General features: G+C 48.5%; 1 protein-coding gene across 1 annotated transcript in view; it reads left to right on the forward strand.

Annotated features, from left to right (window-relative positions):
- HS3ST6 (heparan sulfate-glucosamine 3-sulfotransferase 6) overlaps nucleotides 1-27159 on the forward strand; it is a 74060-nt gene extending 46901 nt beyond the window's left edge. The window contains exon 2 of the mRNA XM_073645971.1: nucleotides 26236-27159. Within this exon, the coding sequence (XP_073502072.1) occupies nucleotides 26236-26854 (619 nt within the window). The 3' untranslated portion in view covers nucleotides 26855-27159. The remainder of the gene's footprint in view (nucleotides 1-26235) is intronic.
- Nucleotides 27160-27532: the final 373 nt, after the last annotated feature.

A 27532-nucleotide genomic window follows, 5' to 3' on the forward strand; every position in this document is an offset into this window, starting at 1 on the left:
CAGGGTAATTAGCTTTTATGTATTTTGCCTGTTAATGAGATTAATTCAATTCTCAGGTCTCCAGGGGAGGACGGGCCGTAGTACCTGGAGGACAGGCCACGTTGATAATAATCTTCTTGTTTATTGGGCCTTTCAGGCTTAATGAATGGGGCCATATTGTGGTTCAGGTAGCTATTTACCTGACTACGGCTGAGTACACACATTATAGGAGCCTATTATGGGGGACGTCAGGAGAAAGCTGACTGTTTTTTGACCTTGTGCCAAATTTATAGCCAACATGGGGATGAGTAACAGAAGGCGACGCATTAGATCATGTGATGCCATATGGCCAGTGTGATGATTTACATGAGTGTCATTATTCTGAGCTTTGAGAGTACCGCCAGTGTTGTGTCCGTAAAGCCTAATCATAGTATATAAACGGTGTACAAGTTTCAAATTTACCGTAGGCCTCATTTATCTAAAATGGAAATCTGTTGCCCCTAGCTACCAATCAGAGCTCAGCTTTCATTTTTTAAACAGCTCTGGCTTAATGTAAGCTGCGCTGTGATTGGTTGCTATGGGTGACTAAGATGTTCTTAGTTCTTTTAGACGGTTTTAATAAATCTTTCCCTTTGTGTTGTCATTCCTTCCTTGCCATTTTTTAGGATATCTGCTTTTATATCTGTGACAGGAACATTTTTGTTTACGTCTATAGGCGTAAAAAACAGGATTAGAAAAAAAAAATGGCCACAGGAAAATTGACTAATGCCTAGTACTTTAGCTTAGCTGCCTTAAAGGGATTGTTCAGGTTTGGCACAAAAGTTTGCAGTTACTTTAAGGAACTGCAGACTTATGAATTCTCAACCTTCCCCCAGGCACACGCTGCCGGCGGAAATTGAGTGACACTGCACATGTCTAGTCGGAATGTGACCGGACATATTGCTTACTTGTGGTCACATGACTGCACGATCCTGGCGGCGGCACTGGAGAATCCTGATAGTGCACGTAGTGACTTCAGGCTTTCATGACAGACCTGGACAACCCATTTAAAGTCAAGGAGGTTGACTTGCTATTCTACATACAACCTACGGACAGGTGTGGCGCTGTTTTTTTGACAGAACATTGTCAAGTTTTTCTAATTCCTTAAATATTTGTTATGGTTGAGGGTTTGCTACATGCACCCCGAAAATCCCAACTTTTTTGGGTTTACAATAAGGTTGTACAAAAATAATTGGGATAGCACTTACAAAAATGTCCTCTGTGTTACTTAATAACTCCTTGTCTTGCTGTCTCGGTGAGTGCAAGTCGCTATGTCTGGTGAAGTAGGGACAGGAAGTTCTATCTGCTATACAGTAGACTGCCTCTCCATGATGCACAGACTTGTTTCAAGCCCCTCCCACCCAGACAACAAGAAATAAGAGAAGGCTGCACAGGAAATGGCTCCGCTTAAGAAAATCAATACCAGGAGATAACTTAGCATCGTAAAATATTGTAAAAAATATAACACATCCAGGGGCATAACTAGATTTTAGGGCCCACCCTTAAAATATTGAAGGGTCCACTTTTCGGCAACTTTTTACAATATTATTGTTATGCACACGCCCGGACTGTCTGGCGTGTGCGTGATTTAGTGATTCCACTGTGCCATGAACCAGAGAGTGCCTGGAGGGGCGTAACTAAGTATCTACCCGATCCGATCAAGGTCGCACGACGGCTAACGACGCCGTGCACCAGGGAGGAACCGAGCAAAGGGACCAGGTGCTACTCCAGGTCAGACCCCAGACACGGCTGTTGACCCACACCGGGGAATACAGGAACAGGCAGGTTAGGCTGGCACACAGACTGGTGGGTATAGGTAGGCGCGGCTGGCGTACAGACGGGGAGGTACTGGCAAGCACGGCTGGTATGCAGACAGGGGGTACTGACAAGCACGGCTGGCGTACAGACTGGATAGGGTCCAGTACAGACTGAGACTCAGGAACAGAACCGCAGATGCGGTAGACAAACAGAGAAGAGAGGAACCGCTTGAGCGGTGGGCAAGACAGAGCAGAGAGATACCGCCGGAGTGGTGAGCAAGCAGAGCAGGGCGAAACCGCCGGAGCGGTGAGTTAGGCAGAGCAGAGAGGAACCGCCGGAGCGGTGAGCAAGGCAGAGCAGAGAGGGACCGCCAGAGCGGTGAGCAAGGCAGAGCAGAGCGAAACCGCCGGAGCGGTGAGCAAGGCAGAGCAGGCAGGAACCGCCGGAGCGGTGAGCAAGGCAGAGCAGGCATGAACCCCCAGAGTGGTGAGCAAGGCAGAGCAGGCAGGAACCGCCAGAGCGGTGAGCAAGGCAGAGCAGAGAGAAACCGCCGGAGCGGTGAGCAAGGCAGAGCAGGCAGGAACCGCCGGAGCGGTGAGCAAGGCAGAGCAGAGAGAAGTCGCCGGAGCGGTGAGCAAGGCAGAGCAGAGCGAAACCGCCGGAGCGGTGAGCAAGGCAGAGCAGGCAGGAACCGCCGGAGCGGTGAGCAAGGCAGAGCAGGCAGGAACCGCCGGAGCGGTGAGCAAGGCAGAGCGGGCAGGAACCGCCGGAGCGGTGAGCAAGGCAGAGCGGGCAGGAACCGCCGGAGCGGTGAGCAAGACAGAGCAGGCAGGAACCGCCGGAGCGGTAAGCAAGGCAGAGCAGAGATAAACCGCCGGAGCGGTGAGCAAAGGCAGAGCAGAGGGGACAGGGCTCTGTTCACACGAAACAGACTGGAAGGGAAAGGCAGAACCAGATACACACAAGATACTTGTAATGAAGTAGCGAGTGGACTCCAAACTCACAAACGGAAGTACAGCGACAACGAGTAGGAGTTAGGTGCAGGTTCAGACTCTGCAGAAAAAGGGAAGGTACGGACATAGAGAAAAACAGGTTACAGGCTAGGAGAGTGTTCAGACAGGAACTCAGTGTTCAGACAGGAACTGACACTGCAGCGAGATACAGGAGCGAGTCTGGGTATGCGGCCCCCAGAATGGCAGACAAACAGGCTAGAAGACACAGATAACAGGTTTGGGTATGCGGCCCCCAGAAGGCGGGACGAACAGGCTAGGAGCGTGTTCAGACAGGCCTGGGAATACAGCCTCCAGGAAGGCGAACAGGCAGGAAAAACAGAACGGGACCTGGCACATCAGAGGCTAGGAGCTCTCTGAGGGAAAGAGTTGCTCAGGCACCAGCTTCAAGGTGGAGCTGGTTTAAATATCCAGTGACAGACAGCAATAGGCTGAGGACGCATTAGGGGTGTGCCCACAGCAGCTACAAAAAACAGGAAGTAACTGGGCCGCCGCCCTAAGCAGTCAGAACAGAGACAAACAGACAGCATGAATAGAAGCCAGGCTAGCAGACTAGACTGAAGATCAAGTTTGCGATCTTGCATAGTGAGAGATGGTGCACCATGCAAGCCCGCTACCAAGTATGTTACAATTATGGGGTTTATTTTGCTATGATCAACCAATTGAAGTTAGAAAATGATTCTTTGAACAGGTTTGAACAGGACACCCCTGCTGTTTTGTTAGTCATGGGTTTAAAGGGGTTGGCCACGATGAGATAAAACGGCCTGCTTTTATGTATCTGAGTATTTAGGTTACTTAAATTGAGCTTGAGGGATGATGTAGAAATGACATTTCTTGAGAAGTTTTAATTTTTGCATCAGCTGCAATACCAAATGCAACCTATGGGCAAGAGTGGCACTGTTTCTGTACAATGCCATTATTTTTTTCATTTTATTTGTTTGCTATTTAATGTCTCCAGCGTGCCTGGACAAATCTTGCGAGACAGGAGCCAACTTTACAGCGTCTCTGGAAGAATAAACCGTCAACCTGTGCCCCACTTGTAAAACTAGTAGAAGTGTTCCCAGCTTACCTGGCACCAGTCGCCTCTGATCCGGGTGTTAATTAGGAGACTGGGGCAAAGGGGAGATTTTCTGAAAATGATCAACCCCCCCATCACATACACACACCCTCCCCGGTTGCTAATTGAACCGCCTCGAAGTCAGCGGGAGCAGTTTTTATTCCAGACGGATCATTTCCTAATTAAGGGAGGTCATTAGCATACGCATCCAGAGCTTAAAGGCAATTATAATCTGGTGAAAGTGAGAGGGAGGCTTTGAAAATGTCTACAAACGAGGGGGAAAAATTCTTTTTTTTAACAAAATTTGACAAAAATGACCCTAGAAAACACAACGCATTTCAAGTGGCAGGAACTAAAAAAAAAAAATCCCATTAAAAAATATTGAAGTCATTAAAAGTTTAAGAGCAGATTTCCACTTGCCAAGGACAGAAAAAATATTGGCCAGCATTCTTTGTGGCTTATTTTGTTTTGTATGGAAGACAGAGATGGAGGAAGGAGATGTGTAACAGATGCATTTTCTCACCTCTCTGCAGGAGCGAGAAGGGATCTGGCAAGGGCCGTGGTCTCCCAGAAGCCCCATTAGGAGCTTAGAGGCCTACGCGGCTGGCCACAGGAAGACATTGTGAGGCTAATGGGCTGTCAGTAGCTGCGTCTTGGCAGTGCCAACACCTTGGATGACTTGTCTGGGGTTAATTTTCTCATTATGGCCCAGTGTGCGGTCATGCCCGATCCCCCTGCTGCAAGATTCAGCACAATCACTGAGTGTGGAGTGACAGAGATCGCTTTCTCACCCAGAAATAACAACATATGCTAAGTGTGGAGAGGGCACAAAGGATGATTGGCACATGGAATGCGGGAAAAATGCGCAACCGTCAATCGCCGTAATATTAACCATACAGCGTATCTCTATGACGGACGGGTCTGGTGTGCTGATTGACACAGGGAAACTAAGTGCCCGTTCGAGTTTTTATAATTTTTAGAAGCATGTAAAACATAATAATCTTTTTCCACTGGGGACAATTTTTGTTTTTTTCACTTTTCAATTTAATCTTCTCCTCCCCCCTTCTTCTTATTTTTTTTTGGGCTTTGGACAAGCTAAAGGTGTGAATGACACCATACACTTTACCATATAATGTCTTGAGAAAAACAAACGGGAAAAAAATTCTAAGTGGGTTTAAATGGTGAAAAATATACAATTCCTCCATTGCTTTTTAGTTTCTTTTTACGGTGTTCATTGTTCAGAAAAAAATGACCCGGCAGCATGATTCTATAGGTCCTTATGAGTATGGCGATGCCAAACTTGTATAGTTTTTTCCTCGTTGACAGTGGGTTTTTTATTACATGCCGAGCTGTAGTTATTAGTAGTACAATTCTGATGGTTTTTTATTTAATTTTTTCGTCAAAATTGTGTAAGCGAAAAAAATGTGGCCAAAATTCTAGTGTTTGTTTTTTCTTTAACTTAATGGGTTAAAATTTGTTATATTTTCATAGGCATACCAGAACCGGTATGTCACTCACCCACAAGGAGAAACGTTATCCCTTAGATCTCAGTCCAGAGCCTCTCACCTAGCCAAATCAGTTCTCATACTTTGCACTGACGAGGGGCAATAGCCCGAAACACCGTGTCTACAAATTGAGATTCTGATTGGGCTATTATCCTAAGTCATATTGCAAGACTCGTTAAAGGGTCGATTGTGACTTGCTTCCAATAGGTGGCGCTATACAGTTCAAGTCCTTTTTCTCTCTGAAGAGGTAATTTGCATATTATATTTTCATAGATCGGAATGTGGCAATACCGATTATCCGAATTCTGAATATGCTTTTTTTTTTTTTTCATTTTATTTATTTTAAACTGATGGGTTAAATAATTTTCGAGTTTAATAAATTGAACTTTTACGGATGTGATAATACCGACTATCCAAATTCCACATATAATTATTTTCTATTTCGTTATTTTAAACCAGGGAATTTTTATTTTTTTTTACATTTTACTGTATTTTATAGTGTCATTTTAACAGGATTTAGGAGGCTAACCAGCAGTGATAGGGGATCTCTGCAGTCACTACTGTTACAGGCAGACGCTGGCTGTATAACACAGCTGTCACCTGCCCTCTGCGGGATGGGCTCAGTTCCTGAAAGTATTTCTTCATCAATCATTGTAGCCTCCTAATATTTTTCGCTTTCATTATGGACAATTTTTAAGATCTCTGCTTGATGTCAATGAAAGATACCACCCATTGGCTTTCTTGGCCAAAGCAGACTCAGCGATCACTTGATCACGGAGGGTCTGGCGATCAGTAAGTGGCCGGTGCATCTTCTCTGTTACCAGCCCTCACTCTTGTTCCGAAAAAAGGGTCTCAAGTTAAAGATTTCACTGTATGATATTCAGATGTCCGAACAAGGGACAACCCCCTTTAAAACTCATCCTTACAATGTTCGGCTCACACAGCTGCAGTGCTTGTTCCAGTATATAAAATGTTCTTGTTGTTCTTCCGTAACCAATCAGATCACTGGTATAATTACAGCAGCAGAAGAGGAGTGAGTTGATGTTGTAGGTGGCAGTGACCTGTCCAGTCCTGTGATGATGAGATAACGAGTGCTTGGTGATGACATGTAGTGGCAAATGGTGGTCATATTCTGACCTGTAAATTATTTTTATTTAAAAATTGTATTTATTTTATTAAAAATGATACTAAATACTGAATGAACAACTTGTATCCAGACCCGTCCAGGATTTCTGCAGCAATAACTTTTACAGCTTTCCTATTTTTCCTGGGCTCTCCATTTAACTACCATATGTTTTTATTCTGTCTTTTTGGATCCAATTACGACTTGTTGGCATCAATGAAAATTCTGTAAGTATTAAGTTACCAATAAAGAGGAAACATAGAAAAGTTGGTGAATTATAGAAAAAGTCTGTAAAATTCAGATCAGTGCTTCTAACACCGATGGAGAGACCCGTAAACCCAGCAGAGCGTCCACGGAGGGGCTCCGAGCGTCAATGGACCTTTGTAGAACGTTGGGGGGAAAACATGGAATACTTGAATCTGATCTATTGAAGCACTGAGTACTGAGCCCATGATTATTTCCATAGTATTTCTTCAGCTGGTTCTTATAACCATTTTTAACATTGGGTTCTGTATCTAACAGTCCAAATTGGCCATCAATTCAAGTAGGGAGAAAAAAACATTTCTCTCCTCCTTTGTTAGAAACATTGTTTCTTGAGGTCGAAATAACCTTCATGTTTGGACAAAAGTACTAAAAAAAATTTGAGGCAGGGGGGATACTGTCTCACTTGTCAACCACCAATAATCCCACCCACAAGCTTCTTTCCTTAAGTGGTATGCTTTAATAGAACTTCTGGGGTACTCTCTTTCGGGACCCTATTCGGGGAGCTTGCAGAGGTTATTTATTAGGGACTGTCCATAGTAGTGCAGTCACATTCCACACATTCAATATTCACAGTCCGTGAGCGGACGCAATGTTCGGAACAGCCATGGGTCTCGTGATCCAAACACAGCAGTCTCCTAACCATATATCAAATTGGTGAGTTTGGGTCAGGTGATTCGCAGATGGTTGGACATCATGGACCATGAATATCAGATGTTTGAAACTGACTTAATGGTGAGTGAAACCTCCGAGGATCATCTGGGAGGCTTCAGGAGCAGAGGCCAGCAGCTGACATGTGCGCATGGCAGTGACGTCATACGCCGCTGCGCTGGGACGCAGAGGTCAGCTGCTTGCCTCTGATAGGCCGGCTGCACGGCAATACACTGCATTACAGCTCTGATGTCGGCGGCTGCTGGAGAGAGCCACGATAGTTACGGGGTCTATGCCTGCGGGCCGCAAGAAGCAGCTGGAGGGGCCGCATGCGGCCCGTGGGCCGCGTGTTTGAGACCCCTGCTCTAGACCCTGGATTTTTGTTTACATATGTTATTGACTTGGCACAAAATGCACTTACAGGAAAATCCCTATTAGGGGTATTCACTAAAGACATTAGGTCCCATCCCATTGAAAGCCCCACTACTAGTACTACATAAATATAGGTCTTTTTAGGTCTACAATTCTGCAATGATATCTGTATATATGCAAGCTCTGCATCTTTGATTTTGTAAATGTTAGAATTCTACCTGTGTGCAGCCACCACTAGGGAGAGTTCACTGTATGTGAATTTATACAGACACCACTTGAAGGAGCTCACTGTATATGGATTTATACAGCCACCACTAGGGGCAGCTCACGATATATGGATTTATACAGCCACCACTAGGAGGCTCTCCCTACATATAGATTTGTGACACTCGCTCGAAGATGGAAGCCCTACCCTGGGAGATGGGGGACTCGGAGCCGGGTTCTGTGTGCTAGATGGGGGTGCAGCCGTGGCATGGACCCGCTCCGTGCCCAGGGCCGTCACATTAAAAAAAGATGGTATGGGCTTATCCGGGTTGAGTGGCTGATCTCGACTACGCCACCTGTGGCACCTGGTGAAGGCCATCAGCGCTGTTGCAGTCCGCTGAGGCAGCATGTTATGGCAGCCGTCGTTGTTACTACTCCCCACAGGCGGAGCAGGGCCTCAGGGCAGAGAGAGAGCCAGGATGGAGGGGGTAGTAGTCTAGGAGGTCTGGTGCTGCGTAGTGCGGTGTAATGAAGAATAAAGAGTCCGGAGGCCATAGAGGTTGACTTCCAGGGTTTTTACTCATGGTGAAGAGTACAGCTGCAAGGCTTTTCCCTGCTCCTCGCGGAGTTCTGCGGTCACCAGGAACGGGGGTCCGAAAACCTCCGAGTAAGTCCAGTGTTCAATCAGGACCCCGCACCAGAGTGTTCCTAGACTTCAGACCGAGTCCTTTCCTGTCTGTGTGTGTAGATAGGCCGGGTCTCCCTCTGAACTCCTCTCAGAAAAAGGGTACGGGTGGCAGCTCCGCTCCTCCGTTACCCGGTGGGATCCTCAGGGCCTACCGGGCTTCCCTGACCAGGACGTAGAGTAGCAAGGTCAGGTGTCGGGGGCCGGTACCCCTCTTGCAGCCGGAATCCCTCTGAATAGATCAGGTTGGTGAGGACAGGTGGCATACACCGCTCCGTCTGCATCCTCCCTGGGATCCATTTGCTGTGGAGCTACACTCCTAAGCTCCGGGCCTTCTTGGTCATGGTCCCTGACCGGGCTGAGACATACATTGTCTGCAGCCTGCCCCTCGTCCCAAGGCCAGGGTACGAGGGCCGTGCCTCCATCCTCTGCAGGTCCACACAGGATCCACGCTCAGGGAGGTAGGTCACGATAACGAACAGTCAAAGAACCAAGAACCAAAATGGCTGGGTATTAAATATGAAATTTTAAGTGTCACTAAAATGTGAATCCTCCACCTTCACCCACTAATTGGTTCCCCTATCTCTTGGTTCCCCAGTCTCCCAACTTCCTGTAGGGGCAGCACCTAGTGCCTTCTAGCCCCCTCTGGTGGGAGAAGTGTGGTGTTGGATGTAGAGGTAGGGTCCTGACCATCACACTGTTCTTACCTCAGAGGAGGAACACTACGCTCCATTAGAGAAGTTGCAGCATCCCTGTGGCGGTCGAACCCTCAGGGGCGCCACAGATTTATACAGCCAGCACTAGGAGTAGCTCATTGTATATGGATTCATACAGCCACCACTAGGGGGAGCTTACTACATATCGATTTATACAGCCACCACTAGGGGATCTCATTGTATGTGGATTTATACAGCCACCACTATGAGGAGCTCATTGCACATGGATTTATACAGCCAACACTAGAGGGAGCTCACTACATATGGATTTACACAGCTACCACTAGGAGGAGCTCACTGTATATAGATTTAAACAGCCACCACTACGAGGAGATCACTGTTTATGGATTTATACAGCCACCACTAGAGAAAGTGCATTGCATAACGATGTATACACCCACCACTAGGAGGAAGTCACTGCATGTGGTTTCATACAGCAACTACTAGGGGTAGGTCGCTTAATATAGATTTTATACAGCTTTTATTGAAGAGCTGTATGAATCTGTATACGGTGATCTCCCCCTAGTGGTGAATGCAGGTAAAAAAATTTGATCATATATCAGTTACAGTCTGTATACAAGTCATGTGTTCAGCCAGTACCCCTTTAATTCAGACAACTAGGATTAATTAATTAAAGGATTAAAGGTAAACAAGTATAGAAGATGGCTGCATCATGCATATAACTTGGGTAAAAGGTATAGTTCCCTTGGCACTATACAGGCACAATCTTACTGAGGTTGGCATGGTTTTAGTTATAGTACAGTGTATTTTATGTACCTTCGGACCACCTGTGCATTGTCTGGTTTATTACCCATGAAAGAGCTCTACAGATGCCGTCTAACATTGTACAAAGCCTCTAAACTTCGCTTTACAAACTATAATTCCTGCTATTAAACATGAAAGGCCTCTGCTTTTCCCCTAAATGCAGCAGAAGTGCACAAGTGCTTGGGAAGACGTCTATAAACCAGATGATTACATGCACGCCATTTTTTTTTATCTGAATCATATGTTATAAAATATGAATCCTATATAAATAAAACCTAAACAGTCCACATTTAGCCCTTTGGCTGACTCAGTTCTACCTGAGGTCAGGGACAGCCAAAGGGACGGAAATTAAATGAACATAGGGGGCAGTATTATAGTAGTTATATTCTTGTACATAGGGAGCAGTATTATCTACTATATAATTGTCTTATAATTGTCTTATCCCGTCTGTCTGTCTGTCTATCTGTCTGTCTGTCCAGGAAATCCCGCGTCGCTCATTGGTCCGGCAGCGGCCAATCAGCGCCGGCGGCCTCGACTAATCAGCGATTTTGGTGCCAAATTTAAACACGCTCTCCAGTCCTCACTAACACGGTTCGCAGATTGGTCGCGGCCGCCGCCCGCGACCAATCATCGATATTGCCGCCAAATTTAAACACCGCTTTGCTAATTGGTCGCGGTTGCCTAACGCGACCAATCAGCGATTTGGGCGCCAAATTTAAACGCCGCTCTGCTAATTGCGCCCCGTCGGCCGCATACCTATTCTAGAATACCGGAAGCGTTCGAATCGGGCCACCATCTAGTAGTAGTTATATTCTTGTACATAGGGAGCAGTATTACAGTAGTTATATTCTTGTACATAGGGGGCAGTATTATAGTAGTTATATTCTTGTACATAGGGGGCAGTATTATAGTAGTTATATTCTTGTACATAGGGAGCAGTATTACAGTAGTTATATTCTTGTACATAGGGGGCAGTATTATAGTAGTTATATTCTTGTACATAGGGGGCAGTATTATAGTAGTTATATTCTTGTACATAGGGGCAGTATTATAGTAGTTATATTCCTGTACATAGGGGGCAGTATTATAGTAGTTATATTCTTGCACATAGGGAGCAGTATTATAGAAGTTATATTCTTGTACATAGGGGGCAGTATTATAGTAGTTATATTCTTGTACATAGGGAGCAGTATTATAGTAGTTATATTCCTGTACATAGGGAACAGTATTATAGTAGTTATATTCTTGTACATAGGGGCAGTATTATAGTAGTTATATTCTTGTATATAGGGACAGTATTATAGTAGTTATATTCTTGTACATAGGGGCAGTATTATAGTAGTTATATTCTTGTACATAGGGGGTAGTATTATAGTAGTTACAGTGGTGGCCAAAAGTATTGGCACCCCTGCAATTCTGTCAGATAATACTCAGTTTCTTCCTGAAAATGATTGCAATCACAAATTCTTTGGTATTATTATCTTCATTTATTTTGCTTGCAAGGAAAAAACACAAAAGAGAATGAAGGAAAAATCAAATCATTGATCATTTCACACAAAACTCCAAAAATGGGCCAGACAAAAGTATTGGCACCCTCAGCCTAATACTTGGTTGCACAACCTTTAGCCAAAATAACTGAACAACCGCTTCCGGTAACCATCAATGAGTTTCTTACAATGCTCTGCTGGAATTGTAGACCATTCTTCTTTGGCAAACTGCTCCAGGTCCCTGATATTTGAAGGGTGCCTTCTCCAAACTGCCATTTTGAGATCTCTCCACAGGTGTTCTATGGGATTCAGGTCTGGACTCATTGCTGGCCACCTTAGAAGTCTCCAGTGCTTTCTCTCAAACCATTTTATAGTGCTTTTGGAAGTGTGTTTTGGGTCATTGTGCTGCTGGAAGACCCATGACCTCTGAGGGAGACCCAGCTTTCTCACACTGGGCCCTACATTATGCTGAAAAATTTGTTGGTAGTCTTCAGACTTCATAATGCCATGCACACGGTCAAGCAGTCCAGTACCAGAGGCAGCAAAGCAACCCCAAAACATCAGGGAACCTCCGCCATGTTTGACTGTAGGGACCGTGTTCTTTTCTTTGAATGCCTCTTTTTTTTCCTGTACACTCTATGTTGATGATTTTTCCCAAAAAGCTCTACTTTTGTCTCATCTGACCAGAGAACATTCTTCCAAAACGTTTTAGGCTTTCTCAGGTAAGTTTTGGCAAACTCCAGCCTGGCTTTTTTATGTCTCGGGGTAAGAAGTGGGGTCTTCCTGGGTATCCTACCATACAGTCCTTTTTCATTCAGACGCCGACGGATAGTACGGGTTGACACTGTTGTAGCCTCGGACTGTAGGGCAGCTTGAACTTGTTTGGATGTTAGTCGAGGTTCTTTATCCACCATCCGCACAATCTTGCGTTGAAATCTCTCGTCAATTTTTCTTTTCCGTCCACATCTAGGGAGGTTAGCCACAGTGCCATGGGCTTTAAACTTCTTGATGACACTGCGCACGGAAGACACAGGAACATTCAGGTCTTTGGAGTTGGACTTGTAGCCTTCAGATTGCTCATGCTTCCTCACAATTTGGTTTCTCAAGTCCTCAGACAGTTCTTTGGTCTTCTTTCTTTTCTCCATGCTCAATGTGGTACACACAAGGACACAAGACAGAGGTTGAGTCAACTTTAATCCATGTTAACTGGCTGCAAGTGTGATTTAGTTATTGCCAACACCTGTTAGGTGCCACAGGTAAGTTACAGGTGCTGTTAATTACACGAATTAGAGAAGCATCACATGATTTTTCAAACAGTGCCAATACTTTTGTCCACCCCCTTTTTCAGGTTTGGTGTGGAATTATATCCAATTTGGCTTTAGGACAATTTTTTTTGTGTTTTTTTCATTGAAGACAAATTAAATGAAGAGAATAATACCAAAGAATTTGTGATTGCAATCATTTTCAGGAAGAAACTGAGTATTATCTGACAGAATTGCAGGGGTGCCAATACTTTTGGCAACCACTGTATATTCTTGTACATAGGAGCAGTATTATAGTAGTTATATTCTTGTACATAGGAGCAGTATTATAGTAGTTATATTCTTGTACATAGGAGCAGTATTATAGTAGTTATATTCTTGTACATAGGAGCAGTATTATAGTAGTTATATTCCTGTACATAGGGAACAATATTATAGTAGTTATATTCCTGTACATAGGGAGCAGTATTATAGTAGTTATATTCTTGTATATAGGGGCAGTATTATAGTAGTTATACTCTTGTACATAGGGGCAGTATTATAGTAGTTATATTCCTGTACATAGGGAACAGTATTATAGGAGTTATATTCTTGTACATAGGGGGCAGTATTATAGTAGTTATATTCTTGTACATAGGGGCAGTATTATAGTAGTTATATTCTTGTACATAGGGGCAATATTATAGTAGTTATATTCTTGTAAATGGGGCAGTATTATAGTAGTTATATTATTGTACATAGGGAGCAGTATTATAGTAGTTATATTCTTGTACATAGGAGCAGTATTATAGTAGATACTAGATGGTGGCCCGATTCGAACGCATCGGGTATTCTAGAATAGGTATGCGGCCGACGGGGTGCAATTAGCAGAGCGGCGTTTAAATTTGGCGCCCAAATCGCTGATTGGTCACGTTAGGCAACCGCGACCAATCAGCAAAGCGGTGTTTAAATTTGGCGGCAATATCGGTGATTGGTCGCGGGCGGCGGCTGCGACCAATCTGCGAACCGTGTTAGTGAGGACTGTAGAGCGTGTTTAAATTTGGCACCAAAATCGCTGATTAGTCGCGACCAATCAGCAGAGCGGTGTTTAAATTTGGCGCCAATCTCGCTGATTGGTCGCGGCCGCCGCCCGCGACCAATCAGCGATTTTGGCGCCAAATTTAAACACCGCTCTGCTGATTGGTCGCGGATGGCGGCCGCAACCAATCAGCGATTTTGGCGCAAAATTTAAACAACGCTCTGCTGATTGGTCGCGGCCGTCAGACGCGAATAATCAGCGACTTTGGGGCCAAATTTAAACCCCGCTCTGCATCGCTCTGCTGATTGGTCGCGGTCGCCGGCCTCGACCAATCAGCAGAGCGTTGTTTAAATTTGGCGCCAATCTCGCTGATTGGTTGCGGCCGCCATCCGCGACCAATCAGCAGAGCGGTGTTTAAATTTGGCGCCAAAATCGCTGATTGGTCGCGGGCGGCGGCCGCGACCAATCAGCGAACCGTGTTAGTGAGGAATGGAGAGCGTGTTTAAATTTTGCACCAAAATCGCTGATTAGTCGCGACCGCGACCAATCAGCAAAGAGGTGTTTAAATTTGGCGACAATACTGCTGATTGGTCGCGGCCGGCGACCGCGACCAATCAGCAGAGCGATGCAGAGCGGGGTTTAAATTTGGCGCCAAAATCGCTGATTGGTCGCCGGCCGCGACCAATCAGCAGAGCGTTGTTTAAATTTTGCGGCAATACTGCTGATTGATCTCGGCCAGCGACCGCGATCAATCAGCAGAGCGTTGTTTAAATTTGGCGCCAATCTCGCTGATTGGACGCGTCTGGCGTCCGCGACCAATCAGCAGAGCGTTGTTTAAATTTGGCGCCAAGCTCGCTGATTGGTCGCGGACGCCAGCCGTGTCCAATCAGCGAGATTTAGCACAGCAGTGTTTAAATGTGGCGGCAAGATCGGTGATTGGTCGCGGCCGCTATTTAATTGTGGCGCCGAAATCGGTGATTGGTCGCGGGCAGCGGCCGCGACCAATCAGCAGAGCGGTGTTTAACTTTAGCGCCAAGATCACTGATTGGTCGCGTGCGGAGAGCGCGACCAATCAGCGAATCGTATTGGTGAGGAGCGGGGAGCGGAATCGTATTAGTGAGGACTGGGGAGCACCGCTGCCTGTGCGGCTATTTCCGCTGCGAGAACCCGGGACATGAGCGACTGCTCGCAGCAGAAGTATCCCGACCCGCAGCGCCGCTCCCGGGTCTTCCCTTCACACCCTAGCCGCTGATCTCCCCACAGTATCCGCATGGTGTTACAAAGGTCCGGACATTTGTGTTAAAAATCGCTGATTGGTCGTTGGCGCTGCCCGCGACCAATCACCGATTTGGGCGCCAAATTTAAATATCGGCCGCGACCAATCACCGATCTTGGCTCCACATTTAAACACCGCTGTGCTGATTGGTCGCTGACGCTGGGCGCGACCAATCACCGATTTTGGCGCCACATTTAAATAGCGTCCGCGACCAATCAGTACAGCGGTGTTTAAATGTGGAGCCAATATCGGTGATTGGTCGCGGTCAATATTTAAATTTGGCGCCCAAATCGGTGATTGGTCGCGGGCAGCACCAGCGACCAATCAGCGATTTTTAACACAAATGTCCGGACCTTTGTAACACCATGCTGATACTGTGGGGACATCAGCGGTTAGGGTGTGAAGGGAGGACCGGGGAGCGGCGCTGCGGGTCGGGATACTTCTGCTGCGAGCGCCCGCTGATGTCCCTGGTTCTCGCAGCGGAAGTATCCGCACAGGCAGCGCCGCTCCCCCCTTCACACCCTTGCCGCATGGATGTCAGCGGCGCTGCCTGTGCGGATACTTCCGCTGCGAGAACCAGGGACATGAGCGGGCGCTAGCAGCAGAAGTATCCCGACCCGCAGCGCCGCTCCCCGTCCTCCCTTCACACCCTAGCCGCTGATGTCCCCACAGTATCCGCATGGTGTTACTAAGGTCCGGACATTTGTGTTAAAAATCGCTGATTGGTCGCTGGCGCTGCCCGCGACCAATCACCGATTTGGGCGCCAAATTTAAATATCGTCCGCGACCAATCAGTACAGCGGTGTTTAAATCTGGAGCCAAGATCGGTGATTGGTCGCGGCAGATATTTAAATTTGGCGCCCAAATCGGTGATTGGTCGCGGGCAGCGCCCGCGACCAATCAGCGATTTTTAACACAAATGTCCGGACCTTAGTAACACCATGCGGATACTGTGGGGACATCAGCGGCAAGGGTGTGAAGGGAGGACCGGGGAGCGGCGCTGCCTGTGCGGATACTTCTGCTGCGAGAACCAGGGACATGAGCGGGCGCTCGCAGCAGAAGTATCCCGACCCGCAGCGCCGCACCCCGGTCCTCCCTTCACACCCTAGCCGCTGATCTCCCCACAGTATCCGCATGGTGTTACAAAGGTCCGGGCAGTGCCAACGACCAATCAGCGATTTTTAACACAAATGTCCGGACCTTAGTAACACCATGCGGATACTGTGGGGACATCAGCGGCAAGGGTGTGAAGGGAGGACCGGGGAGCGGCGCTGCCTGTGCGGATACTTCTGCTGCGAGAACCAGGGACATGAGCGGGCGCTCGCAGCAGAAGTATCCCGACCCGCAGCGCCGCACCCCGGTCCTCCCTTCACACCCTAGCCGCTGATCTCCCCACAGTATCCGCATGGTGTTACAAAGGTCCGGGCAGTGCCAACGACCAATCAGCGATTTTTAACACAAATGTCCGGACCTTAGTAACACCATGCGGATACTGTGGGGACATCAGCGGCTAGGGTGTGAAGGGAGGACCGGGGAGCGGCGCTGCGGGTCGGGATACTTCTGCTGCTAGCGCCCGCTCATGTCCCTGGTTCTCGCAGCAGAAGTATCTGCACAGGCAGCGCCGCTGACATCCATGCGGCTAGGGTGTGAAGGGAGGACCGGGGAGCGGCGCTGACATCCAATTGGTCGCGGCCGCTATTTAAATGTGCCGTACAAATCGGTAATTGGTCGCGGTCTTGGCCCGCGACCAATCACCGATTTGTGCGCCAAATTTAAATATCGGCCGCGACCAATCACCGATCTTGATTCCACATTTAAACACCACTGTGCTGATTGGTCGCGGCCGATATTTAAATGTGGAGCCCAAATCGGTGATTGGTCGTGGGCAGCGTCCGCGACCAATCAGCACAGCGGTATTTAACTTTTGCGCTAAGATCTGTGATTGGTCGGGTCCGAAGACCACGACCAATCATCGAATCGTCTTGGTGAGGACCGGGGAGCGGCTGCCTGTGCGGCTACTTCGGCTGCGAGAACCCGGGACATGAGCGGGCGCTCGCAGCAGAAGTATCCCGACCCGCAGCGCCGCTCCCCAGTCTTCCCTTCCGCATGGAGGTCAGCGACGCCGGCGGTCCTTCCGCTGCTACCGGCCGGGAGATGAGCGCCTCGCGCCGCTCATCTCCCAGCTGCATCTCCGTCCCGCAGATGGTTCCGGCGGTCGGGGTCCTTCTGTTGTTACTGGCCGGGAGATGAGCGCCTCGCGGCGCTCATCTCCCGGCTGCATCGCCGCTGAGCTCCGTCCCGCAGATGAGCCGCTAACGGCCGCCATCTTTTTTCAGAAATCCCGCGGCGCTGATTGGCGGCTGCCGGACCAATGAGCGACGCGGGATTTCCTGGACAGACAGATAGACAGACAGACAGACAGACGGGATAAGACAATTATATATATAGATATTCTTGTACATAGGGGGCAGTATTATAGTAGTTATGTAACGGGTCTGGGAGGCGTAACCTCAGAGCTACTATACAAGGAGGCGGTCCTTGTAAGGGAGCGGGTGGCGACCAGGGAAGACGGGCTGGAAGTCTCAGCAGGTGAACGGGACAGTCTCTGAGTGAACGGGACAGTCTCTGAGTGAACGGGACAGTCTCTGAGTGAACGGGCTGGAGGTCACGGCAAGTGACCGGGGCAGTCTCTAGGTATAGGGTTGGTACGACCTGTGGCGGCTGAAGATAGACGGGAGCTCCCAGGTGAGCAGGCGAGAGTCTCTGGATGAACGGGTGGTCACAGCATGTGACGGCGGAGCCTCCAGGAAGACCAGCGGACAGGCGACAGATGAGCGCTCCCAGGTGAGCGGGCAGAAGTCTCTGGACAGGCGGGTGGTCACAGCACGTGACGGCAGAGCCTCCGGGTAGGCAAACAGACAGGTAGCAGAAGAGCGCTCCCAGGTGAGCGGGCAGGAGTCACTGGACAGGCAGGTGGTCACAGCACGTGACGGCGGAGCCTCCAGGTAGGCTAGCAGGCAGATAGCAGATGTGCGCTCCCAGGTGAGCGGGCAAGCTGGTCCATAGACAGACTGACAGGAGTTGGAAGGCAGACCGTCGGACCTCAGGCAGGCAGGCAGGTAGCTGATGTGCGCTCCCAGGTGAGCGGGCAGGCTGGTCCTTAGACAGACTGACAGGATTAGTAAGGCAGACCGTCGGACCTCAGACAAGCTGGCAGGTATCAGATGTGCGCTCCCAGGTGAGCGGGCAGGCTGGTCCTTAGACAGACTGACAGGATTAGTAAGGCAGACCGTCGGACCTCAGACTAGCAGGCAGGTAGCAAGTAATCAGGCAGGAATCTGGCAGGTAACTGGCAGGTAACTGGCAACGGGACCTGAGGGCTGAAGCACAGGTGAGACACAGGTGCAAACAACATTGCTCGGGCACCTCCATTTTGGAGGAGGTGCCTTATATACGGTAAAGTCCTCCGGCCATTGGCCGGGGACTCCTTAGGACGGCGCGCGCGGCCCCTTTAAGAGGGAGGGAGGGCGCGCGCGCGCGCGCCCTAAGCACAGTGGCCGGGAAAGAGCGCGCGCTGCCAGCAGAGCGGGAGAGGGACGCCGGGCTCGGAGCAGAGCGGTGAGGGGAACAGCGTCCCTGCCTAGCAGAGGGCAGGGACGCCGGCACTACAGTACCCCCCCCTTTAGGCCCCCCCTTTTTTAGGCCAGATAGAAATTTAGCTAGGATGAGAGGGGCATGGATGTTCTCCTGGGGCTCCCACGTTCTCTCCTCAGGACCAAACCCCTTCCAATCTACCAGAAAAAAGGTCTTTCCTCTTACCCTTTTGGTGGCAAGAATGTTCTCTACCTCAAACTCGTCCTCAGCAGAAACCGGAGCAGGAGGCGTACCTGTAGACTTGGAAAAAGAGTTAAGCACCACGGGTTTGAGGAGAGATACATGGAAAGAGTTGGGGATCCGTAAGTTGGCCGGGAGTTTCAATTTATAGGCCACCGGGTTGATCTGACTGATGACCTCCAGAGGGCCGATGAACCGAGGCCCTAACTTGTAAGAAGGTATCTTGAGTCGAACATATTTAGATGAGAGCCAGACTTTATCTCCTGGACGAAATTGTGGAGGATCCAGGCGTTTTTTGTCAGCGTGTCTTTTCATACGCTCGGATGACAGAAGGAGTGCGGACCGGGTACTCTCCCATATGGAGGAAAATTTGCTAACGAGAGATTCCGCAGCCGGGTTGTCCACAGAGGTGGAGACAGGAAAAGGAATCCGAGGATGCTGACCAAAGACTACAAAAAACGGGGATTTGGAGGAGGATTCGCTCTCGTGATTATTATAAGAGAACTCGGCCCATGGTAGGAGATCCACCCAGTCAGAATGGTGGGCATTAACGAAGTGCCAGAGGTAACTGGTCAGGTTCTGATTGATCCGCTCCACTTGACCATTGGACTGTGGGTGGTAAGCGGAGGAGAAGTCCAGGGTGACGTCTAGCAGTTTACAAGTGGCTCTCCAGAAACGTGAGGTGAACTGTACCCCACGATCCGACACGATGTGGAGGGGCAGGCCATGAAGACGGAAGATGTGGCGGATAAAATCTTTAGCCAGCTCGGGTGCAGACGGAAGGCCTGGCAGGGGAATAAAGTGAGCCATCTTGGAAAAGCGGTCAGCGACCACCCAAATGACCGTACAACCGGCAGAGACGGGGAGATCAGTTATAAAGTCCATTGCTATATGCTGCCAGGGGGCAGCAGGTACAGGAAGCGGAAGGAGGCGTCCGGCTGGCAGATGTCTCGGGACTTTGTTGCGAGCGCAGGACACACAGGCAGAAACAAAGTCTATTATGTCCTTGTGCAAGGTAGGCCACCAATAGTGCCGGGCAATAAGCTGGAGGGTCTTTTTCTGACCGGCGTGGCCAGCTAGTTTAGACGATTGGCCCCAGTGTAGGATCTTCTCCCGATCAGGTACTGAAACAAACGTCTTACCGGGAGGGAGACGATTTAGACTCACGGGAGCCACCTGCATTACTCTGGCGGGATCGATGATATGTTTAGGTTCTTCCTCGAGATCGGACACCAGAAAGGATCGGGACAAGGCGTCTGCTTTGACGTTTTTGTCAGCCGGGCGAAAATGAAGAACAAAATCAAAACGAGCAAAAAACAAGGACCACCGGGCTTGGCGCGGGTTAAGTCTCTGGGCATGCTGGAGGTAAGCCAAGTTCTTGTGGTCAGTGTAAATTATTACCGGATGAAGAGCCCCCTCGAGTAGGTAACGCCACTCCTCCAACGCCAGTTTGATGGCCAATAACTCTCGGTCTCCTATGGAATAGTTGCGCTCAGAAGAGGAGAAGAGTTTGGAGAAGAAGCCACAAGTTACCATTCTCCCGGAAGATGATTTTTGAGTAAGTACCGCTCCGGCTCCAGAGGAGGAGGCGTCAACTTCCAGGAAGAACTGCTTGTTGCCGTCCGGGCGATGCAACACCGGGGCGGAAGAGAAGGCCTGTTTTAGGGAAAGAAAGGCCTCCTCTGCTTCGGGCGGCCACTCTTTGGGATTAGTACCCTTATGGGTGAGTGCGGAAATTGGGGCAGTCCGGGAAGAGAAGTGCGGGATGAAGAGGTGGTAATAGTTGGCGAAGCCCAGGAACCGTTGAATAGCCTTCAACCCCTCTGGTCGGGGCCATTTCTCGATAGCAGACAGTTTCTCAGGATCCATTTGTAGGCCGGTCTGAGAGATAATGTAGCCCAGAAACGGAAGCGAGGTCTGCTCAAAGAGGCACTTCTCATATTTAGCGTAGAGATGGTTCTGCCTGAGCCTGAGCAGGACCTGACGAACGTCCCTCCGGTGAGTCTGGAGATCCGGAGAGAAGACCAAGATGTCGTCCAGGTACACCACTACGCAGGAGTAGAGAAGGTCCCGGAAGATGTCATTGACCAACTCTTGAAAGACGGCAGGAGCGTTACAGAGACCAAAGGGCATTACCAGATATTCATAGTGGCCGTCCCGGGTGTTGAATGCCGTCTTCCATTCATCCCCCTGACGGATACGGACCAGGTTGTACGCCCCACGGAGGTCCAGTTTGGTGAAGATTCTAGCCCCCCTCAGACGATCAAATAACTCCGGAATGAGCGGAAGGGGGTACTTATTCTTCACCGTGATCTGGTTAAGGCCTCTATAGTCTATACAGGGACGGAGAGAGCCGTCCTTCTTTTTGACGAAAAAGAAGCCTGCTCCCGCCGGGGAGGTAGATTTCCGAATGAATCCCCTGGCCAGATTTTCCTCAATATATTTGGACATCGACCGGGTCTCAGCAGCGGATAATGGATAAATACGCCCACGGGGAGGAGAAGTACCAGGTAACAGGTCGATAGGACAGTCGTATGGTCTATGAGGGGGTAGTGTCTCTGCCTCCTTTTTATTAAAGACATCAGCATAAGACCAATAAGGAATCGGAAGTCCAGGTAGATTAGCTGGGGTAGGAGAAGGACGGACGGGATGAACGGAAACCAGACAGGTCTTATGGCAGCCCTGTCCCCAGCGAAGGACTTCTCCGGTCTGCCAGTCAAGAACGGGTGCATGTCTCTGGAGCCAAGGTAGGCCTAGCAAGAGGGCGTGAGAGAGTCCAGGCAGAACATGGAAGGAGATACTTTCAGAATGCAGCATTCCCACCTGCAGAGTTATGGATTCGGTGATGAGTTGGATGGGGCGTGGTAAGAGCCCCCCATCCACGGCAGCAACAGACAAGGGTACAGCCAGAGGTTTGGTGGGGATGCGGTATTTCTCTACCAGGGACTGTGAAATAAGATTCCCGGCTGCTCCAGAGTCCAGTTGGGCTAGTTCGAAATAACGGTTCTCCCCGTAGACGATTGAAACTGACAACAGCAGGGATGGAGAGGATTTATTCTTGTCTAGGTGGACCTCTCTGAGCGAACCTAGACACAGGCGTTTCCCGATCTCTCCGGGCAGGCACGGATCCGGTGCTCCTTACTGCCACAGTAGAAGCAGGTCCCCTCGGCACGACGTAAGTCCTGACAGGTCTTGACCATCTTGGTCTGGTCGACCTGCATAGGCTCAGGAGGGTGTACCTGGTTAGAGACAGAAGGAGTGACGGGTTTCTGAAAAGTAGGAGCTAGACGTGGTAACCTCCTCTCACGGGTGACCTCTCTGGCACGCTCCAGGAACCGTAGGTCAATCCGGGTGGCAAGAGTTATTAAGTCATCGAGAGTGGTAGGAATGTCCCGACCGGCAAGTTCATCTTTAATACGGCCGGACAGACCCTCCCAGAAGACGGAAACCAGAGCGTCGTTATCCCAGGCCAGCTCCGAGGCAAGGGTACGGAACCGTATGGCATATTGGCCCACGGTGAGACTCTCCTGGCGGAGGCGTAGCAACGATGATGCGGATGAGGTCTTCCGTCCGGGTTCGTCGAAGACTTTCCGGAAAGCCGTGAGAAAAGCAGGCAAGTTGGACACCAGGGGGTCTCCTCTCTCCCATAGAGGATTTAGCCAGGCCAGGGCCTCCCCGGTGAGATGGGACATGATGAATGCAATTTTGGCTCGGTCGGAGTTAAACTGGTGGGACAAAAGTTCAAAGTGCAGGGTGCACTGATTTATGAAGCCCCGAGCCTGGGCGGAGTCGCCTCCGAAGCGAGGAGGTGCAGAAAGCCGGGGTCCAGGGTAGGATACCATGGTATTAGTGGGCAGCGGAGCTGCCGGATTGCGAGACATGGCACTGGCGGAGGTTGCTGGTGGAGCAGTCAGAGTGTCCAGGCGAGTATTGACATTCCGCAGGTGACCCAGGATGGACTCCTGTTGGGACCTTTGACGGGACAGTTCATGACACAGGTCCGAGAGCGAGGGAGCTTGGGTGCCACCGGGTTCCATGGCCCGAGCAAACTGTAACGGGTTTGGGAGGCGGAACCTCAGAGCTACTATACAAGGAGGCGGTCCTTGTAAGGGAGCGGGTGGCGACCAGGGAAGACGGGCTGGAAGTCTCAGCAGGTGAACGGGACAGTCTCTGAGTGAACGGGACAGTCTCTGAGTTAACGGGACAGTCTCTGAGTGAACGGGCTGGAGGTCACGGCAAGTGACCGGGGCAGTCTCTAGGTATAGGGTTGGTACGACCTGTGGCGGCTGAAGATAGACGGGAGCTCCCAGGTGAGCAGGCGAGAGTCTCTGGATGAACGGGTGGTCACAGCATGTGACGGCGGAGCCTACAGGAAGACCAGCGGACAGGCGACAGATGAGCGCTCCCAGGTGAGCGGGCAGAAGTCTCTGGACAGGCGGGTGGTCACAGCACGTGACGGCAGAGCCTCCAGGTAGGCAAACAGACAGGTAGCAGAAGAGCGCTCCCAGGTGAGCGGGCAGGAGTCACTGGACAGGCAGGTGGTCACAGCACGTGACGGCGGAGCCTCCAGGTAGGCTAGCAGGCAGATAGCAGATGTGCGCTCCCAGGTGAGCGGGCAAGCTGGTCCATAGACAGACTGACAGGAGTTGGAAGGCAGACCGTCGGACCTCAGGCAGGCAGGCAGGTAGCTGATGTGCGCTCCCAGGTGAGCGGGCAGGCTGGTCCTTAGACAGACTGACAGGATTAGTAAGGCAGACCGTCGGACCTCAGACAAGCTGGCAGGTATCAGATGTGCGCTCCCAGGTGAGCGGGCAGGCTGGTCCTTAGACAGACTGACAGGATTAGTAAGGCAGACCGTCGGACCTCAGACTAGCAGGCAGGTAGCAAGTAATCAGGCAGGAATCTGGCAGGTAACTGGCAGGTAACTGGCAACGGGACCTGAGGGCTGAAGCACAGGTGAGACACAGGTGCAAACAACATTGCTCGGGCACCTCCATTTTGGAGGAGGTGCCTTATATACGGTAAAGTCCTCCGGCCATTGGCCGGGGACTCCTTAGGACGGCGCGCGCGGCCCCTTTAAGAGGGAGGGAGGGCGCGCGCGCGCCCCCTAAGCACAGTGGCCGGGAAGGAGCGCGCGCTGCCAGCAGAGCGGGAGAGGGACGCCGGGCTCGGAGCAGAGCGGTGAGGGGAACAGCGTCCCTGCCTAGCAGAGGGCAGGGACGCCGGCACTACAAGTTATATCCTTGTACATAGGGGGCAGTATTATAGTAGTTATATCCTTGTACATAGGGGGCAGTATTATAGTAGTTATATCCTTGTACATAGGGGGCAGTATTATAGTAGTTATATTCTTGTACATAGGGGCAGTAGTATAGTACTTATATTCTTGTACATAGGGGCAGTGTTATAGTAGTTATATTCTTGTACATAGGGGGCAGTATTATAGTAGTTATATTCTTGTACATAGGGGGCAGTATTATAGTAGTTATATCCTTGTACATAGAAGGCAGTATTATAGTAGTTATATTCTTGTACATAGGGGGCAGTATTATAGTAGTTATATTCTTGTACATAGGGGGCAGTATTATAGTAGTTATATTCTTGTACATAGGAGGCAGTATTATATTAGTTATATCCTTGTACATAGGGGGCCGTATTATAGTAGTTATATTCTTGTACATAGGGGCAGTAGTATAGTACTTATATTCTTGTAAATAGGGGCAGTATTATAGTATTTATATTCTTGTACATAGGGGCAGTATTATAGTAGTTATATTCTTGTACATAGGGAGCAGTATTATAGTAGTTATATTCTTGTACATAGGAGCAGTATTATAGTAGTTATATTCCTGTACATAGGAGCAGTATTATAGTAGTTATATTGCACAAGTTATTGTTGATGACTATATACAGTAAATGAGGCTTGGGTATAGTACCTACATATCATTACTCTATCTATGTTCTGATTGACAGGTTCAGTATTGGATGACGATAGTTCTAGGGTTTATTCCAGGAGCAGGACAAGAAAATAACGATTGACTTGTCATGTACCCTCCACTACTGGAGCAGGAATTCCCAGTGTAGGTTATTATTTCCACAATATTCTAGTTGGCTGCAGTTCGTTCAGGCGTCTTCCATTCCCAAGAGCGACAGAAAAGTGAAAATACAGAAACTTTGGTTTAATCATTTGTATAAATACAAAACATGACTCTTCTTTGTATTCTGAGTATTTCCTGAATTGACCTTGGCCATGTGTCATTGGATAATCATTTAGGTGCACACGGGCATTTCAGATCAATTTGGGTTTGTTTTAAAAGAAAGAAAACATTTCTGTAGATGGTTAAAACCTTCATAAAAAAAATTTAAAGGTCACATTAAAATTGAAAAAACTTGTATAAATAGTTTTTTGAACAGTTTGGACTTTTAACAAAATCCCACGCACGCCCAATTTAAGGGAAAATTGTAAGAATCATAGTTTTTCTAATAAAGATTACATTTTTTAAGACGCTAAAACCTATTTGATTTTTCGCTGGTAATACCCAATTAGAAAAGCCTGTAAAACTATAACTTGTTCTATATTTAATCTGATGACACCGGGGGATGACCAAATGGTGGACAGATCTCTTCTAATGGTAGATTAAAACGTTTGATGGCAATGTCCGCTGAGGTTATATTTATAGCATTGTAATGAAGGCCATATGGTTGGCACTTGACTTTTCCTGTGAGTAGATCTGAGGAACTAATTAATAAAAGTTACAACATCTTGACAGTAAAATACTCTTTTTAGGGGTGGGGAGTAATTATTTATGTCATTAACATTAAAGAAAACTCCTGGAGGGGAACACAAGGGCTTCTGATGGCTCTTACTTGGCTCCTACCATACAGCTGGATCAATAAATACCCCTTAGAAAGCTTTGTCGAGATCAGAAAAAACATCTTCATACACCCTATTAGGGAATCCTAAGTTAACAAAGGCGGGGGATTCTTCATTCGGGATCCTCATCTGTGGGATAGAGCGGAGAGTGGTTACAAAAAACTGTCTCTCTTCCTCTGGAGGATCCGATGTGAATGGGCACATGTAGTACTTAATTTCTCCTGTGGTTGTGCTGCAGAAGAATCGAACACTTAGTGCCAGCTTTCCCCACCAGACTAACAGTGATTTACTCATAGAAGTTCGATAAAATATAAATTCAATCCATGCTAACACATTATATCTATTCTTTTTTTTCTTAGGAACTTGATGCCTCGGACTTTAGATGGACAGATCACAATGGAGAAGACTCCGAGTTACTTTGTAACCCCAGAGGCGCCAAGACGAATTTACAACATGTCAAAGGACACAAAGCTCATCGTGGTGGTGAGAAATCCAGTGACCAGGGCCATCTCTGACTATACACAGACTCTGTCAAAAACTCCATCATTGCCCACCTTCCAAGCATTGGCCTTCAAAAACACCAGCATGGGGACAATTGAAACTACCTGGAGTGCCATTCGTATTGGCATCTATGCTAAGCACTTAGAGAACTGGCTCCAATATTTCCCTCTCTCGAAATTCCTTTTTGTCAGCGGGGAGAGACTGGTCAGTGACCCCGCAGCAGAAATGGGCCGAGTTCAGGATTTTTTGGGGTTAAAGAGGGTCATAACAGATAAACATTTCTACTTCAATAAAACCAAGGGATTTCCTTGTCTGAAGAAGCCGGAGGGAAGTGGTAAGCCAAGATGTCTAGGCAAATCCAAGGGGCGTCCACATCCCGATATAGATAAGACACTTTTGTTACGTCTCCAGGAGTTTTACCGACCGTACAACATGAAGTTTTATCAGATGACCGGACACAACTTTGGTTGGGACTGATGTTTTTCTATGCCATTGTCTGGACTAGTTTCTTTAATATGAAAAAATGGGGCATTTTTTTTGTTATTTGATGCATAACCCGTGTACCAAGGCCAAAAACAGTCCCGGAAGGATAGATGCCCAATAAAAATTCTAAAATCACAATCACATTTGAAGGCTTGTACAGATTATTGGGTCCGATTTAAGACATTTTGTTTTTTACTATTTTAATAAGTATTTATATAAGAGTGAACATTATATATGCCTATGGAGTAGAGACCAATATTTCAAGCACAAGTAATAAAAAAAACAGAAAATGGAGACAACTGAGTGTTATGTTTTTCCAGAGTACCCCTCAAGGAGTTGAGGTCACATTGGTTAGATAGTGTGGTGGATCCTCTCAAAAAGTTGAAGTCACACTGGTTGGACAACAGTGATGGATTACCTTTAGTGTTGAGCGAGCACTAAAATGCTCGGGTGCTCGAAGCTCAAGCCGAGCTCGCCGTGATACTCGGGTGCTCGACCCGAGCAATGAGCCCAATGTTAGTCTATGGGAGACTCGAGCATTTTTGCGGTGGCACCCCCGGCAGTCTTTTAAAAGCCTAACAAGTGCCCAAAACGATAGTGACAGTGCTCAAATGACATGGGGACAGCATGGGGATCGCCCCAAAAAGCATTTCTGACCCCCAGGTCACTGCT

Source organism: Phyllobates terribilis, unplaced genomic scaffold (genome assembly GCF_046119375.1).
Source record: "Phyllobates terribilis strain yellow unplaced genomic scaffold, ASM4611937v1 Scaffold_9__5_contigs__length_417890890, whole genome shotgun sequence".
NCBI classification, from domain to species: domain Eukaryota; kingdom Metazoa; phylum Chordata; class Amphibia; order Anura; family Dendrobatidae; genus Phyllobates; species Phyllobates terribilis.